Here is a 16,664-nt window from a genome sequence, read left to right as displayed (position 1 = left end):
CCACAGTACAAAGTTATTTACTCCACTGTAAACAACTCCCTTCCACACAAAACACCAGGAATAAATATGGAGCTTATTTTTCTTTGGGTTGCAAATATGTGCAGATAATAAACTGTAAGAGCCGAAACTACTCATTAAAACTATAGTTTCTGCTATGCAATAATGTTTTATTGCACATGAGGCCCAGTTGTGTCAGGTTTGTGATTGTGGAAATCAACTCAGGGGCGTAATTCATTCACCACTAACTTGCGTTGAAGAAGGCTGCCCCCTAGAGGTTCTTCAAGGTCATTGAATCTGAAGTGAGTCAGTTCAACCTGAGATGACAGAGAACAAGAAGTTTTTATGTTCGGTTTGAGAACTGTCAGAAATGCTTCTAGCCTAGCATAAATCTGATCAGCGTAATCCCAGAACCACGGAGAGAAAAGTAAGATGAAGACATAGATGACTTCAGGAGCCACAACCACATCCCCATCATCCAGCCAACCAAATGTGAGGCCAGCTGTTCCCAGCAGTGCAGTGGCTGCAGAGCTACGTTTTTATTTTTCCTCCATGGGATTAAATGATTGGTTGAGAGGATTTATTGCCATCATAGTGTTAATAATCCCAGAGTGTCTTGACGGTGTAAACACATCTGGCTCCAACTGAAGCAATGCGGCTCGTTCATCTGTTTCCTGCAGATGAGCTTTTCAAAAACACTTTGAAGGAAAGAAAATCAAAGCAAAGACTCACAACCTCACAACATGTGTGGGCACATCAACTCTCCACGCAGATCCATGAAACGTGTGGCAAACGTATCCTGCATGGCTGCTGCTGAGCCGGCTAGTGGTCCATTCTCACACTGAGAGAAGACACATGCAGCATTTGTTGAAAAATAAAAGAGAGTCTGTGGGCCTAAACTGGAGGGAACCAGACTCTGTTTTCCCTCTTGTTTCTTGAAGATATTTCACCTCTCAGCCAACGCTCTCCCTCTGCTCTGATCATGGATTATCAGAGTTATACATCGTAACCTATGATCATAAGAGAAGAAGCCTTTTGGGTGACAAAAAGTCCAGTTTCCTTTCATTTAGGCATCTGCTTCAACATATCATGTTAAAATACTGACTTCTATAACAGGGTCTCCTGGTTAACAAGAAAAAATATGTAGCAAGGATGATTTTCTCTTTGTGTCATTTTAAGATCCATCCTGTACTGCCCTCATCTGGGTTATATTGGTACTACAACTGCACACACAAAAAAAGAAACGAACATCCATCTGTTTTCACATCCAGACAAAATTGTTGATAGAAATAACAATCTGATTTTCAATGAAGCAAAGAAAATCAGATGTTGCTTTGAATTTTGATTCCTGGTCAGAAATGATGTTACAGTCAGAAAATAAAATGAAGATAGAGACATGTTAAAGTATGATGTGTCCTCTAATTAATCAGTCAGTTGGCCTATTAAAGGGGGACATGCAGTAACTGTGCTGAAGGAGAGAGATGACCCAGCAGGTTAGAAAGACAATTACAAACCAGCATGTTAAAGGTAAAGGCTGTAAAATCCTCTCCAAGCAGCTTCATGCCCCATTGACTGCAGCTCCACAGATTATTAAGAGTTTTAAGATCCACGGGACTGTAGGGAACTTCTCTGGTCACAGGAGGAAAACTGGTGCAGAGTGCGATGAAATCTCAAGACTACCGAGGCGTTCTGGAGAGACATGCAGCTTTGTGTCTCAGTCTCAGGTAAGGGATGTTCCAACAGGATAATGACCCAAAGCACCTGAGATTAACTGGGAGCAAAGCATTGGACTCTTCTGGGCTGGCCTGTCTGAGTATGAACCCTGATCTGCATCCTGATGAACATCTGTGAGAGGAGCTGAAACATCTGGAGAAAGCATCTTTTAAAGCTGAGACAGATTTCACCTGAATACCTGTGGGCAGGTGCAGAGGATCACTGTCATTAGAGAAACTCAAAGTTACATGCACCATTATTATTATTATTATTATTATTATTATTATTATTATTATTATTATTATTATTATTATTGTTGTTGTTGTTGTTGTTGTTGTTGTTGTTGTTCTGCTCAACCACAATTCAAAAACAATATCTGATTTTCATTGGATAATCATCAGTACCATTTTATGTAGTATTCATTTTGCCCATATCAGGTTATAATTTAATGTTTTGCTCACTAACAGAGGGTTTGCCAACAATTCTGCCCACGTGTGTTTATCCATTTCAGTACCACATCCTGAAATTACGAATAAGATTATTTTCTTGGATTAAAACCATGTCAAGTATAATGCCTAAATGAGCAGGGGCGTCTCCAGGGAGTTTCCAAAGGAGTCGGTGCCCAGATGGGCCCCTGACAGCACATCACATCCACAACCTGCTGCAGACTTCCTGAAGTTTCACCATGTTGTCCTCACCTGCATGGCGCAGAGCCCAGGGGTGTGTGGGTGGCTTGTTTGAAGGACAAGAATTAGTCATGAGCCCAAATAAATCAATAAATAACTGACCTCTAAAGCCAATCACATGACAGGAAATCAATACGTCTCTGTATCCAGATGTGGTGAAGACGGCTGGCTGAAGTTCAAAAACAGCATCAGGATGAAGACTCCAGTGGTTGTGGAGATAAATATGATGAGTTCTAATATAACAATATATTTATCAGATATATTCAAACACAAAAAGAAAACATTCACAGATACTGACCTTCAGAGGACCATTCTGCTGTTCTTACTAACCTGGAAAATCTGGCTCCCAAAAGATCACATAAAACAGTTTAAATCCATATGGACATCAGTTTTTATCCATTTATTAATCACCAGTTCTGTGTTTTCTTTGGTCACATTTTGCCGTTTTTGGGCTGTTATCCTCTCACCTGTTCTCTTTGCTCGTATATTTTGCTTTTTGTTAAAACAGCTGCTTTCAGCTGCACATTTGATGTTAACATTGTTTAAAATCTAAACAAACCGAAATGTTCACAAAAAAAAGTTAATTAGGACAATTCAATTAAATGTTGCAAAAAAGATTAGCTGTAGCTAAGATATCACCATGAACCAATTTCTTTTTGGCTTTCTATTAATTTATTTTTCTGGTTTTAATTTTTTTTTATTCTTGTATGTTGACTTCCTGTGCTCTGAAGGTGCCTTTTAAATAATAATAATATTATTAATAATCATCATCATCATCATTATTATTACTGCGGTCATATTTAATGAATTACGTCCGGATGAACCTCGTTTGTCAGATTAAAACATCAATCTTTGTGTAATGAATGTGTTTCACTTTTCAGTAATGTTCTCATTTTTTAAATATTGGCTGCATGTATGTAAAATAAACTTTACAGTGTAAACAGAACCTGTCGGAGCGCATTCTGTCTCCTGCAAACAGTTTCGGTTATTTCCTCATACTTCCGAAACAAGAGATGAAAACTTTATTAATGTTTTCCTCCACAGCACGTGTCTTCTTTAACTTCCGTGTTGGCGTTGCCAAGGTAACAGCAGATGACGAAGCCCCTCCCTCCCCCATGCGCTTCGTCACCACGACAGAGCAGAGAAATTCCTGCAGTCTCGGAGCTGCGACATCACCTGTCCTGTCCTCAGTGAACTCCTCAGCCTCCGTCCAGCTGTTTGTTCGGCGGTGAGACTTTTATTCTGAGCGACAAACTTTGTTCCAGCCGGCCGGGAAACTTTAACGGTTTTAGGTAAAGTGAGAAACACCTTGGCGTCTGAGAGAAGTTACAAGGAAGTGCGTTTCACACACTAAAAGTTTATTTGAGAGCGTGAGAGAGGTTGAGTTTATTAGAGGAAGTTTCTAAATAACAGGGAGGAAGAGCTTGTTTTATCTTATTGGAACAGGTTTTCTTGTTCATTCCTGTCTGTTGCTCATTTCCTTGAAAAAGACGTGCGCTCATTTATTGCAGCTTTTCGATGTTACTTCTATTATACAGCTGCTTCTGTAACTCTTCCTTTCTGCTGCCGAAGTTCGGTCTGATATTGTATGTATGTTTATTGACTTGGTGATTTCTGTTTTCTAAAATGCATTTTTCTTTCTCAGATGGATTAATTCCTGCAGGACGGTGTGGAGATGAGGTGGGGAAAGTTTCAGGTGAGCTGAGAAAACAAAGCAGCTCAGGTGTGTCTGATTAAACACCTGCTTCCATGTAACCGTACCGCAGTTTGAGACAAAAACATGAACTTACTATGAGATTTCATGATCCGGTGGGTGACTACTGTTAACATGTAGGTCATCCATCACTGCGGCTTTTGCAGATCGTGTTGTTTTGTGGTTTGACTTGGAGGTTTTGCAGAGCTTGGTTGTGGTTGAGACTCTACTGCACAGTGACTGCGGTCCTGATCTTGGCGCTGCTAAATGCTGCAGGTCTAACAGCTGTTACCTAAAACTGATAAAGTCTGCATGCAAAGCACACATTGCTCCTGAAACTAAACAGCAGAATGACGGCCAGGCTAAAGTTAGGCGCGAAAAATGTTTTCACGTTCACTGATAGGCAAACAGAAATCCTGGACATCAACTACATTTTAGTTGCCAGTCAGAAAATATGGATCCTGATTTAAACTGTCCTTGTTTTCCAACTTTTCCTCTCCACCGATTTCAGCAAACTTAACCAGAAATTAAAGTTGCTAACTTTTCTGCTGTGACTGGTAAATATGATTGATATTTTTCAGTCTTCTGGTCTGGCTGGAAATCCAAGAAGTTGGTTTTAAGTTTAGGTATTTTAACTGTTAGATTTTCACACCATTCCTCTGATTTAATTTTATTTTTTTATTACCGATTCCATGAAATGGTTTAATACATTAATCTAGAGCCTTTTATTATGTTGTAGTTACCTTCTATTATTTTAGGTTTGGAAAATTCCCATTTACAGTGAATGCATCATGAGCAGAGGTAAAAATCACTCTTTCCAAACAGTTTGAACTCGGTTCCCTTTCTCGTCTTGCTCACTCTGACTTATCATTTCCGTCATTCTTGCTAAATATTTTGGTTCAACTTCAAAACAAATTCAGAAAAGTCAAATATCTTCAAAAATATGTGAGCTGTTAGTGAAATTTGACGGAATAAATTTACATTGTGGAATATGAGAGAAGCTACAGGGTGAATTGGGTTTAGAGTTTGGAAGGATCTGGACTTAGATTTCAAATTAACTGAAATTCAACCTGAATGTTTTTTAATTAGATCATTTTATTCCTGAAGCAATTTTTTTTTTGCTGTCAGTCTCTACATGTATGTCTTTTTTGTCTTCTTGGTCATCATATCTGTATTAATATGGATCATCACTCATAAATTAATCAAGAATCCTGAAGAAGTGCAAGTGGGAGGCAATCTTCCAAACTAGTGCTCCCAGTCCGAGTTACATCAGCCAGTCAATAAAGCAAAGGTTTACCTGTCTGAAGTCATTAGTGTCAGAGGGAACATTGTCCCAAAGAGAATACAAAGAGCAAAGGTCACTACAGGTGATTTCCTACGTGCTTTCTGACCGAACACCTGCTGTGGTCAGTTGGGCAAAATTGGCAATGCAGTCGGCAAATCTCAAAAGTAATAAAAAATTAAAACCATGAGTGAAAGATCTGCTCTAAAGCTTCACTTTGTGAAACTGCAGACAGGTGTGTGACGCAGCTGATCCAGCATGTTGTAGACGGTCAGCCACGTCTCCATTGACCATTTGGCTCAAATTGGAATTACACAAATTAATTTGCTTAATGGAAATTAAAAACACTTTTTAAATTTTTACACTAGGATGAGATTTTTTTTATCCACAAATTGGTGAATTTCACAAAATGCCAATTCTATGAAAATTTGTCTTGCGACTCTGAACCACATGAGTCGAGAGAAAAATTGAAATGATTGAGAAAAATCAGTCATTTGGTGGAAAAGCCAAAGATGACAGACAGGAAGTGGTAGAATGATGGTGTGGTGCGTTTAGGAAACTCCTGGAAAATCAACAGTTTGTGAACATCAGCAATGAAAATGCAGCTCTTGACACATGGTGGGTGTCAGCTGAGGCACATTAGCTTCTGCTAAATACTGTGTTGCTATTTCACCTGGTAGCAGAACTAATGTTAGATTAGCGCATTACAGTTATCAGCATCCACTGCTGCTTGTAACCATTTGGTGACTAAATTCACCTGCACACCACACTTTTCAGTTTAAGGATTTCTTAAAGTTTAGGGACTTTAAGGATTTTGAAATGTTGTTACCATTCTTCATGGTAACAGTATGGAGTGTACCATTATAAGCTTTTTATTTTTGGGTTTGCGGTTTTGACTAGCTGCGTGTTTTTAAGTTTAAAGTTTGTGAATGTTCCTTTTTTGTGATTCAGTAAATTCCTCCTGTTGTATTTACTGGACCAGAGGTTGTAACTAAAGACCCTCCTTCTGTGTTCCTCTTAGGTTTCATCTACTAATTGAAGAGGTGGTTGCTAAGAGATGACAATCAGTGACATTGCTGAAAGCCTCGGTTCCACAGCAGCCTGAAGCTCCACTTCCTCCAGCCCTCCGTCTGCAGCTGGCTCATAGAAAACTCTCGCTCACACCATGGCAGCTTTCACTTCTCCGTGTCCTGACATCAGCGTGGCCCGGACAACGCTCCAAACACGAGGAGGCAGCGACCAAACGAGCGCAGAGGAGGACGACTCGAGGAGGAGCCGGAGTTCAGATGTGGGACAGAACACCATCCTGGAGAAAACTCACGAGTTCTTCCAGATGTGCGACACGGAGAACAAGGGATTCATCACCCGCCGGGACATGCAGGTGAGCCTGCTGCGTGGAGATCACACGCAAATCCTCGCTGCATCTTTATTCTTAAATAAATGGATTAAATGTAATCGGATGAAACCTGATTGTTTAGAAGTTTGAATAGCACTTTAGGAGCAGAAGAGATTTGAAAGGAAATCTGTGATTAAATGAAACTGGAAACCTCCTTTTTTCTTAGTGTTGCTGTTTTCGTAGAACCTTTTCACCTCTCAGAATAAAGAATCATTTATGGCTTTGTTGACCCACTGAACAGAATGCGGGACGGCCGGAGCGCTCATTACTGATACCAAACAGGAGCGTGATGTTACTGTGCAGCTCACTCAAAGCAACATAAAAGAGACGGAGACTCTTTGTCACACAGCCTCTCCACCTGCATTATTGTGCAGATTCTCTGGTCCATCAGAAGCTCATCCAGGGCTTTGATGAGCCACTTCAATGCTTCGCTTCTATGGATCATAAATACTCAGGAGGAGCTTTGATCTGCTGTTTATGGTCATGATCTGGTAATTAGGCCCAATTCTGCTAAATGCACTTCAACCAAACTGCTATTAGATTCTGTTTAAATGATTTATACTTTATCTGTGAAATGTTTCACATCATTAAACAAATCTTTCTGTCAAAGATAAGCTGAGTAAATACACAGAGCTGTTTTCAAGTGATTTAAGGGACATGGCCGTCAGTCTGGCCCTTTGTGGAAAACTAATTGCTACCTAAAGCAAATAAGCAGCTCTGCCACTCCAGGCTGCAATCATCTGTCTGATAACGGCTGTAAAGATTTTCACATCTTTGTGGAGGAATTATGATTTAATCTAAAGTGGCTCAACTGGTTTAATTCAGCAACGCGGCCAAGTTTGACTGTTGGTTCAAAGTTCTGATTCTGAAATTATAGTTTTTATACCAGATCTAACAGGATACCAGCTTCTAAAAAGTTGTACTTTTGTTCCATCAGTTTACAGATTTATTTATTTTTTTGTAAATCTGAGACGAACTCGTCCATAAAGCCAAGTCTCTTCTTTTTTTATTTTTCTTATATTGTGACCTCTGACCCTAACTGAGGCAGGGAGGCCTGCAGAGTTTTAAGCTGCGTTCCATTTACCTTATTTACCTATTTATTCGAGGAAACGGCGTTCCGGTTAACATGGGGAGAATTCCCAGCAGGAGTTTCCGGCTCCCAGTGGAATCCACCGTCGGACCTCCTGGATGAGTTGTTGTAGTCGTTCTGCTGGGTTTTCCTCTCCTGGGAACGTTCTCCACTGTTCCGTGTTTTTTCTCAGCTTCTCTGGAGTCCAGGAACTTTAGATCTGGACTTGTGACCATTTCCACACTGATGTCAGATTTTCTCATGTGTTCCTGAATTTCTTCACATCAGAACATGATGCTCTGCTTGGTGAATGTTTATCCTGCTTCATGTTGTCAGACAGGTTCTCCCAAAATGGTTTCTTTACTCTGCAGGTCAGACATGATTAGTTACATTGCACTATAAAAACATGGTTGGTGTATTTGATTTAATAAGGAGGTTAATTTGGATAACTTTGTTCTGTCAAATCATCATTTGAAACCTAATTATGTGACACTGATGGTTTGATCATCTGGAACATTTAGGATAAAAACTGAAGCAGAGGAATAGGAGGCTGTAACTCGGCTCCCTGCAGTTTGTTTGCAGGTGAATCGGTTTGTTGGGTCAGACCAGGACCTCCAGCTGGATGGCTTCACTGGTCTGCTGTTTGCTGAAGCTCCGTGTCTGCAGCAGATAAGACTCTCCAGAACAGCTGGTTGTTGAAAGCAGATTTTCCTTTCTGTGTCCAGCTCTGGGTTTTACGGGCGGCTTCGGTCAACACTGAACCGTGTAAACACTGAAAACCAGGCTGCCAGAGGCGTGGCTCTGCTGGCTCACAGGAGGATCTCCTGACGTTTAAAATAAGCTGCTAATGCCAAAGATTTTCCTCCACATAAATAGATTTTAATTTACAAATGCATTTTATAGCAGCAATTTACAATAATTTGGGAGAGGTTGTGTATTGTCTGGTTGGTCATGTTCATTAAACATCTGGTTTACTGAGATGAGAGGATGAAAATGTGCGTCTTTCTCCTTTACTAATAGTTGCTGCTCCATATAACACTTGCATGGCAGTTGTTATAGCTACAGTGACATTAGTGTCCTTGGATTTTGTTAACCTGATGGGTTTTTTGTGCTTTCTGACAGAGGCTGAATGGTGAGCTTCCTCTGAGTGCAGACGAGCTGGAGAACGTTTTCGATTCGCTCGATTCTGATGGAAACGGATTCCTCACGCTGGAAGAGTTCTCCTCTGGTTTCAGTAAGTTTCCAAAACTAAATATGACTCCGACCTGCATCTGACCTGCTTGTGCTTATGAGCTCGATTTTGTGTTTTTGTAGGTGCGTTTTTGTTTGGCCGTAGGATTTCTGTAGATGACGTCATGACTGAGAAGAACCTGAGTAAAAGCGTGCCGGAGGTTCTGTACCAGTCCCAGTGGAAGGAGGGTCCAGGCGCGGCTGAGGATGACGAGGAAAAGCACTTTGCGATGCTCATGGAGAGCCTGGGGGCCAGCAGCCTCCTGGAACAGTGAGTTCAGGGTCAGGTCTGAATGTCTGCACGGCGTTTCAGAAACTCAGCCGGGATTTTAGTGGAGAGGTCCATATGTTTCTGCTCAGCGTTTTCTGTGCTGCCAGTCAGATGTTGGTGGGATCCTAAAGAGTAGGAGACCTGCAGAAAACTAATAAGAAGCTTTAAAAAACTTCATTTAAATTCAACTGTTTTAAAACTTGTAAAACATTTTTCATGGGTTTCTTTTTTTTCAGCTGCCCTTAAAATGTCCAACTAGAAGATTGAATCTTATGTAAGATGTGGGTCGTCTCTCTTAAGATCTGGATGCTGCATTTAAGGAACTTATTGATTCTGCAGCATGATGGGAGCAGAGACGACATGTTTGATCATTTCAGTTTGTGCAGGACAGACTGATCTTCATTTGTTTGGGCATTAAATGAAGCTTAGTGGATTGATAAAATTGCCCAGATGCCCGTTGTTACTCCGTTCATAGAATACCACAAAAAATCATTTTAAATTCTAATCAAGTCATAGACCAAAGTTTTCAGCTTAGTGTTATTGGATGCAACCCAACTGGAATTTCAGACAATTTAGTGCATTTTACCTATTATTATTATTTTAGTCTGACTTTTATGTTTTTGTCTTTCAATAAAAGATTTTTTACTCCAATAATGAAATGCATTTTTTCAAACATTTGAATAAGTTTTCAGTCCGTTTCTGGTTCACTCATTGCTTTTTGTTTTGTTTTTTTCCCCATTTCAAAAAAATTAAGACTCCAATGTTTTTATGTTTTTTAAACTAATTTCTAAGACAATTACAAAACTAAAATCTTTTCTTCCTCTTCATTTAATGACAAATGAAGAGAAACCTGTTTAGTTCTTCAGAAACGGCCAAAGCCTCACCCTGTTCATCTTCCTTTAGAGGGAGTCTGAAGCTGATTCATGGCCTAGTCAAAGTACAGACTTGAGTTTGACTGAAAATCAGTGGAGTAAAAATGTTTGAACTCTGTCACCAGCCCTGCAGAGGTGCGCAGCCTGTGGGCCCAGCTGCGCCGCGATGAGCCTCAACTTCTGTCAAACTTTGAGCTTTTCCTGGCCAGAGTGACGGCGCAGATCAGAGACGCCAACCAGGAGAAGAGAGACATGGAAAGTGCCCTCAAAAGGTCTGAGACGCCATCAGCCTCACCGAAAAGTCCTGGTTTCTGTCACCTGTTTAAAAAACCCCCACAAATTTTACTTGAACTATAAGTTCATTTCCTTATATTCCATATTAATGACTTTTATCCGTTTAGGAAAGCGGCAACACATGACGATGAGATTCAGCACCTGTATGAAGAAATGGAGCAGCAGATAAAAAACGAAAAAGACAAAATACTACTGCAGGTAATTATTTTCCTTAACTTTTTGTATTTGGTCAAGGTTTTAGTATTTCCATTAAATTTCTTTTTAAAAACTTTGCTCTAGGACTACGATCGATATCTGTCCCGAAGTAAAGACCTGGAGCTGCAGCTGTCCAGCAAGGAGAAGGAGCTGGAGCAGCTCTTCCAGAAACAGAGACGGGTCGGTGGAAACGTTCAGACTCCAGATCAAAACCTTTCAGTCATAAGAGAAAATCAAACAAACCATAAACTGTTGGAGCAGGAAGAATCAGGCGCAGGATAACTGATAAAAACATAATGATGACATTTAGCATCTCTTCATCAACGCTGATTAAAATGGTTGCATCTGAGCCTACAGCTCATTCCCACTTCAACATGAATCCATTCTCCAGTTTTTACTCAAACTATATTTACTGGAGCTAAATTCCTAAAACGGCTGCTTTAATTCACATTTCAATAGTTTCATCAATGTAAAACAGAAATTCTGCCTGGAAAGGAGCAAATTAAGACTCTGCATGTAGTAATTTTTTGCACTGAAAGGTGAAAAGTGCTAAAAGAGCAAATTCATATAAAAATATCTTTAATTTTAAAAGTTCAGTCATTTTTCTTGAACAATTTCTGTCCAGTTGGAGTGTCAGTGTCAGGAGCTCCACAGTGAGCAGCATGAGACCAAAGTGGAAAACGTGAAGCTGAAGCAGACGAACGACGACTTGGCCCGAGAGCTGGAGCTGGTGAGCCAGGAGCTGACGCTGGCGCAGGAGCAGCTGGGTCTGCTGCAGGAGCAATCGGCTCGGCTGCACGAGGAGAAGGAGATGTGAGCAAACGTTCAGATCAGTCAGAATAACGTCTGGCTTCTTTTGACACTACTTGCTGTCTGGTAAAACCTCGTTGTTTTGTTGTTTTCTCTACTCTGGCTTATATTTGGATTTGAAGGAAAACTCCAGAACAAACTGACTGTTTTTGCACACAGGGAGATCTACAGACTTACTGAAGGACTGCAGCGGGAGCGAGCCAGTCTTCACAAACAGCTGGACCTTTTGAGGTGTGGCTCCATCAAACACTTTTCGGCTGTTTCAGATCGAATGCATGTTGACGTCTCAGAACTTGTGGTGCGACTCGTTTTTAATCAGGTTAATTGTAGTGTCTGTAATTATATTTTATGCTTTCAATTTAAAAGCTGTTTTTGCAGCTAAATTGTTAAATAGAAATAAGAACTCAACAACAAATATATCTGTAGTTTTTAATGGGATATTCAGATTCTTCAACCATCAGTTTCTCTCTGTTTATTTTTCCAGAATTTCTCTTATTCATGGAGCTTCTTCAGAAATGTGCACTCTGGATGCTACATTAGCGTTAGCTGCTACATGCTTAGCATTGAGATGCTATTTTAGGCTACCATAGCTTCACTAATGGGTGAACTCATTTTAGCACAACTTGAACACAACAGTCTTTTCCATCGTCCAATCAGATCGGTTTGAAGCAGAGATGAACCTTCATCCTCCATCTTGGTGGACGTCGCCTTTGCTTCAGATTTACGTTCACTCCAAAAACGCATAAAAAAGGAAGTTAAATGTGTTAATTTATCTATGTACTTAATCTAAATGAACTCGTGTTCTTAGTAGGGCCAGGACTTAAACATGTAAGTCTCGTTTATGAAGCTTGCATGTCGCTGTTGATTTGCCTCAGTTATTATGGATCATGTGTTTTGGGACAGAGTTCAACGCTGGATGTCAGGCCCTTCATCAGGACAGAATCTGTTCCTTTTGTCATTTTAAAAGTCCTCCAAACATCTAGAGAATGAATTTATATTGTTCTAAACTTTGTGCAGGTAAATGGTGGGTGACTTTTCACCAGTGCAGACAGAGAGTCTGCATAGTCAGTTATTCCTGAAATGTTTTGAGTAGCATTTGAATATATTTTGTATCCATTTTTCAGAAGTACTTCATATATAAAACATCTGGGTTTCAAATACATTTAATTTCAATATTAACAGAGATTTTCCAACATGTCAAACATTCAGTGGTGACCCAGCTTAGCTGATCTCTGTCCTCCAATTTCAGATGTGCAGAAAAACTATCGTGATTTTTACCTTCTGCAGCAGGCAGACATACTGAAATAAAAGCAACGTTGGAATAAAGAGATGAGATGCTCTTTATGCTCTCTGCATGTAAAATCAAGAGCTTTATTTACTCTGCTTTTCAGTCACAACATGTGATTGCTCAGGAGACATGAGTAGGACCTGAATAAGCCCAGATTGTTGGTGATGTTTGAGGTGATCAGTAATGCAAAAACGTGGCGAACCTTTAAGCATTAACCCCTAAAACAGCCATTAGTTTTCATCTGTCTTTTTATTACAGAGAAATGAACAAACATTTGCGGGATGAAAGAGACATGTCCTTTCAGGTGTGTTGTGTTCAGAGAAGTACAAAGCATTTTCTGTTTTTCAAATCAAATCTTTTTGTCCAGAACCATGTATTAAAAATTGAAAAACAAATCTCACTTTGCAGAAATCAAAAGGAACCAAGAAAAGCTTGAAGCACCGGTCCTTTATTGATGGAGTGAAGCAAGCAGACACAGATGTGTTTAAAAGGTAAACCACACAGAGGTGAAGCTGACGTAGCAGCAGCAGCTTCATGTTTGGTGTTTCTGCAGTGAGGATGAGGAGGAGCCGACCTCCACCGCCCTGAGGCAGAACCTTAACGGCGTCTACCAGCCGTCCTTCCCAGCTGAAGCAAGGAGTCGTTTCCAGAGGATCATCTCCATAGAAGAAGACCACCTCCCCTATTTACTGAACAGCGGCCTGGCTCAGAACGCCCTGCAGATCTGTGCTGAAGTGGAGACTCAGCTGGATGATGAAGACGGTGTGGATGTGATGAGCGAACTTCACCGCATGTCATCGCCGATCCCTGAGCAACAGCCTGAGGAACAGCAGATTCCCACATCTCCAAGAGGTCAGCCGGTTGGCAAGGAAACCACCATCAATGTAAGCGTCGCCACATGTAGCTGAGCTGGATTAAAGTAAACCAGCAGGTTCACTGGGCCCAACGTTTCCTTTAATGGTTCCCAGGAGGAAAGTGTTCCTTCGGCTCCTGATCGCCTCTTCAAGGTCGTCCTGGTGGGAAACTCCAGCGTGGGAAAAACCTCGATCCTCCAAAGATTCTGTGACGACCGCTTCCACCCGGGAACCTGCGCCACCGTCGGTACGCAGTGTAAACGTTTTTCACTTCCTGTCAGTCGATAAAAACTAAAACAACAAAGTCATGTTGGGCTGCAGTGATGTTGGCTGTGACTCGATGGGAACCTGGCCACACCCCTCAGTGGCTCTGGACTCCGCCCACTTTGGCATTTTTCTAAATTTGTCTGAGGGTGGACTTATGCTTTCACATGAGGGTTATGTTTAAATCATTTCTGATGTCATTCTGTTTTATGAATCTAGATGTTAGATTAAAAATCTGGCTTGCAGTAAATTGGTTGAAATTCTCAGGTTCTGCTTCAGTTTTTCTTTCCTTTTTCTTTCATTTATTGTTAAATGTAATACCCATCATTCAATGAATACATTTTTGTTTGGTGTTTTTTTTTTTTTTGGTTGAGTTTGGACACAGCACTGGCTCATCTGTTGCCTTGGGAACCATTTTTAATACTTCAGTGAATCACAAAATGGTCAGATTGCACTGAAATAAGGAAGACAAACATTAAAATAAATCACTTTTTAACTTGTGTGTCTGCAGGCATAGACTACAGTGTGAAGACAATAACTGTGGACAACAGCCAGGTGGCGCTGCAGTTGTGGGATACAGCAGGACAGGAAAGGTAAGCTCCATTACAAAAGTGTGAAATTTAGAGAAGTTCTGGTGTCTTGGATGAAAGTCCTCTGCTTTCTGCAGGTTTTTATGCGGCTTAAAGCACCGTGACATTAGGAGGAAGTGACCAAAAGTCTACTTATAGTCCACTTCCTGTTTCTCCTGCAGGTATCGCAGCATCACCAAGCAGTTCTTTCGCAAAGCTGATGGTGTGATTGTGATGTATGATGTAACCGCTGAGCAGAGTTTCACTGCAGTCAGACAGTGGCTGACGAGCGTCAAGGTAACGGATCCGCAGAGTAAAAGTCTGTTTTCCTGAGAAATGACTCCAATGTGGACCAGTCCTGTCCAGCCTGCTGCAGTAAAACCAGCTGCCTGTCCTACGCTCATCACATCTACTGCTTTTCAGGAGGGCACTGGTGGGGAAATACCCATCATGCTCTTGGGAAACAAAACGGACAAAGAGGCAGAGAGGGAAGTTCAGAAGGAAGTGGGCGAAAGGCTCGCCAAGGTCTTGAGTTTAAATTATTCCTACAAGCATTACATTTTTATTTGGGGTCAGAATCGTGATTATACCTGGAAATGCATTTTAGCACTCTGAGATTAGCATTTTATCTGCTCTACTGCCTTTTATTTAACCCTGTTTTCCTGTTTGAAGGACTGCCAGATGACCTTCTTTGAATGCAGTGCATGTTCTGGAGCCAATGTGGCCGAGTCCATGGTGCATTTAGCCAGGTAAGCAGCTAATGCAACAATAAAACATGTTCTTAAATATGCCAGGCGTGTTCAAAGTTTGCAATAGGGCCAAGTGAAACATTAGCTCAGCTGTTGGCGCATTAGCAAAATGTACCACCTCTGAATGCATTCATGTTTTGGTTATGAAGTATTTAACTTTGAGTAAATTCTGATTTGTAATCACTGGTTTTATTTCTAATATTACAATCAGGCTCTAAATTATTTAACTTTCAGAAAACTTTATGTAATGCAAAAATATCATGTTATCATATAATATCATATGTCATTGGAGTCGGAGTAGATGTGAAAACGAGGTGGTGCATTAATCACAGGTTTGAGTTCAGGTAAAACCCGTCTGTGTTCCTGTTGGAACTGATCATCTTTTATTTTAGGATCCTGAAGGAACAAGAAGACCAGCAGAAGGAGAAAACGGTCCAGCTGATCAGCAGCCCCTCAAAGAGGAGATCCTGCTGCTAAAACACTCAACACAACGTAGCACTACCCTTTAACCAAGTTATTAAATGTCCTAGTTAAATCACATGTGCCAGTCAAACACAAAGAAAATTCAGGTTGAATAAAATAAGTACCATTAAGATGTTGTGGGTTAAATGTACAACTAGCTGAAATATTTAGTACGTTTGTTTTATTTGTATGTTCACCCTAACTTGAATAGTATATTTATCTGTTCTACATATTTATTTCACTTATGAAGGGCATATTGTTATATTAATGTAGATCTATCATGAGATATACTAAATGTTTCACTTCCTCTATATCCATGTTTAAAATGACACATAACAGCAAAGCACCATAATTTAAGTAACTTTGCATGAAACTTTATACCTTTAAAACTTTGAGTTTTAACTGATGTAAATTCAATGCAGTTTATTTCTGCTTGTGACATTTCTTCATATAATGTTTAAAAAAAGGGCATCAGTGTATAGAAGTACTTTAATTGCACATGTTTTTGTTCCAGGTTTTAAACCTAATTGTTGTTGTTAGGTGGCAAGTTATTTTTCATTGAAAATTAGTTTTGAATATTTAATTTACTTTGTTGTAACTTTTAAGAACAGATTGGATTAATTTTAGATGCCAAGTATTTTATGAAGATGTTCTGTAATTTGTATGTTTAAAATTTAGTCTCAACTTTATTTTTGTCACTAATGTTTCACTACGTCAAGAGTCTCGTTAATTTAATGTATATATGGAAATGTTAATAAAATGTTTGAAATTCATCAGCGGACTGTGGCTCGCTAAATCATAAAACATAAAATAGATTTACAACATTACAAAGTGATTAAGTTTAACCAAATCAGTTTATTCCAGCTTTAGGTCACGTGACAAAATATAAAAAATAAATGGCAAAAGTTCAGTTGACATACCAGATTATACTGGTATAACCCAAAAACAGCAAATCAAGGCTCAAACTGTG

The 16,664-nt window shown here is 40.1% G+C and overlaps 1 protein-coding gene across 4 annotated transcripts; it reads left to right on the top strand.

Moving 5' to 3' along the window:
• Window positions 1-3,517: 3,517 nt before the first annotated feature.
• Window positions 3,518-16,464, top strand: LOC106950647 (ras and EF-hand domain-containing protein homolog). Of its 4 annotated transcripts, none has more exons than XM_015037654.1 (19): window positions 3,518-3,624; window positions 4,042-4,092; window positions 6,393-6,752; window positions 8,959-9,070; window positions 9,151-9,337; window positions 10,335-10,481; window positions 10,611-10,701; window positions 10,783-10,878; window positions 11,324-11,511; window positions 11,668-11,739; window positions 13,055-13,100; window positions 13,205-13,287; window positions 13,350-13,680; window positions 13,765-13,897; window positions 14,426-14,507; window positions 14,666-14,780; window positions 14,907-15,008; window positions 15,156-15,232; window positions 15,625-16,464. In XM_015037654.1, exons 3-19 carry the CDS (start codon window positions 6,537-6,539, stop codon window positions 15,707-15,709), a joined length of 2,163 nt encoding a protein of 720 aa, XP_014893140.1. In that variant the 5' UTR covers window positions 3,518-3,624; window positions 4,042-4,092; window positions 6,393-6,536; the 3' UTR covers window positions 15,710-16,464. The 4 variants fall into 4 exon arrangements, with proteins under 4 accessions (XP_014893140.1, XP_014893141.1, XP_014893142.1 ...); XM_015037655.1 differs by having other exon boundaries at window positions 3,531-3,688; XM_015037656.1 differs by having other exon boundaries at window positions 3,531-3,688; window positions 4,042-4,119.
• The last annotated feature ends 200 nt before the right edge of the window (window positions 16,465-16,664 follow it).

Source organism: Poecilia latipinna, unplaced genomic scaffold (assembly GCF_001443285.1).
Source record: "Poecilia latipinna isolate Pla-1442-1.1 unplaced genomic scaffold, P_latipinna-1.0 Scaffold414, whole genome shotgun sequence".
Classification (NCBI taxonomy): Eukaryota; Metazoa; Chordata; class Actinopteri; order Cyprinodontiformes; family Poeciliidae; genus Poecilia; species Poecilia latipinna.
This window is presented reverse-complemented; position numbering and strand designations above follow the sequence as displayed.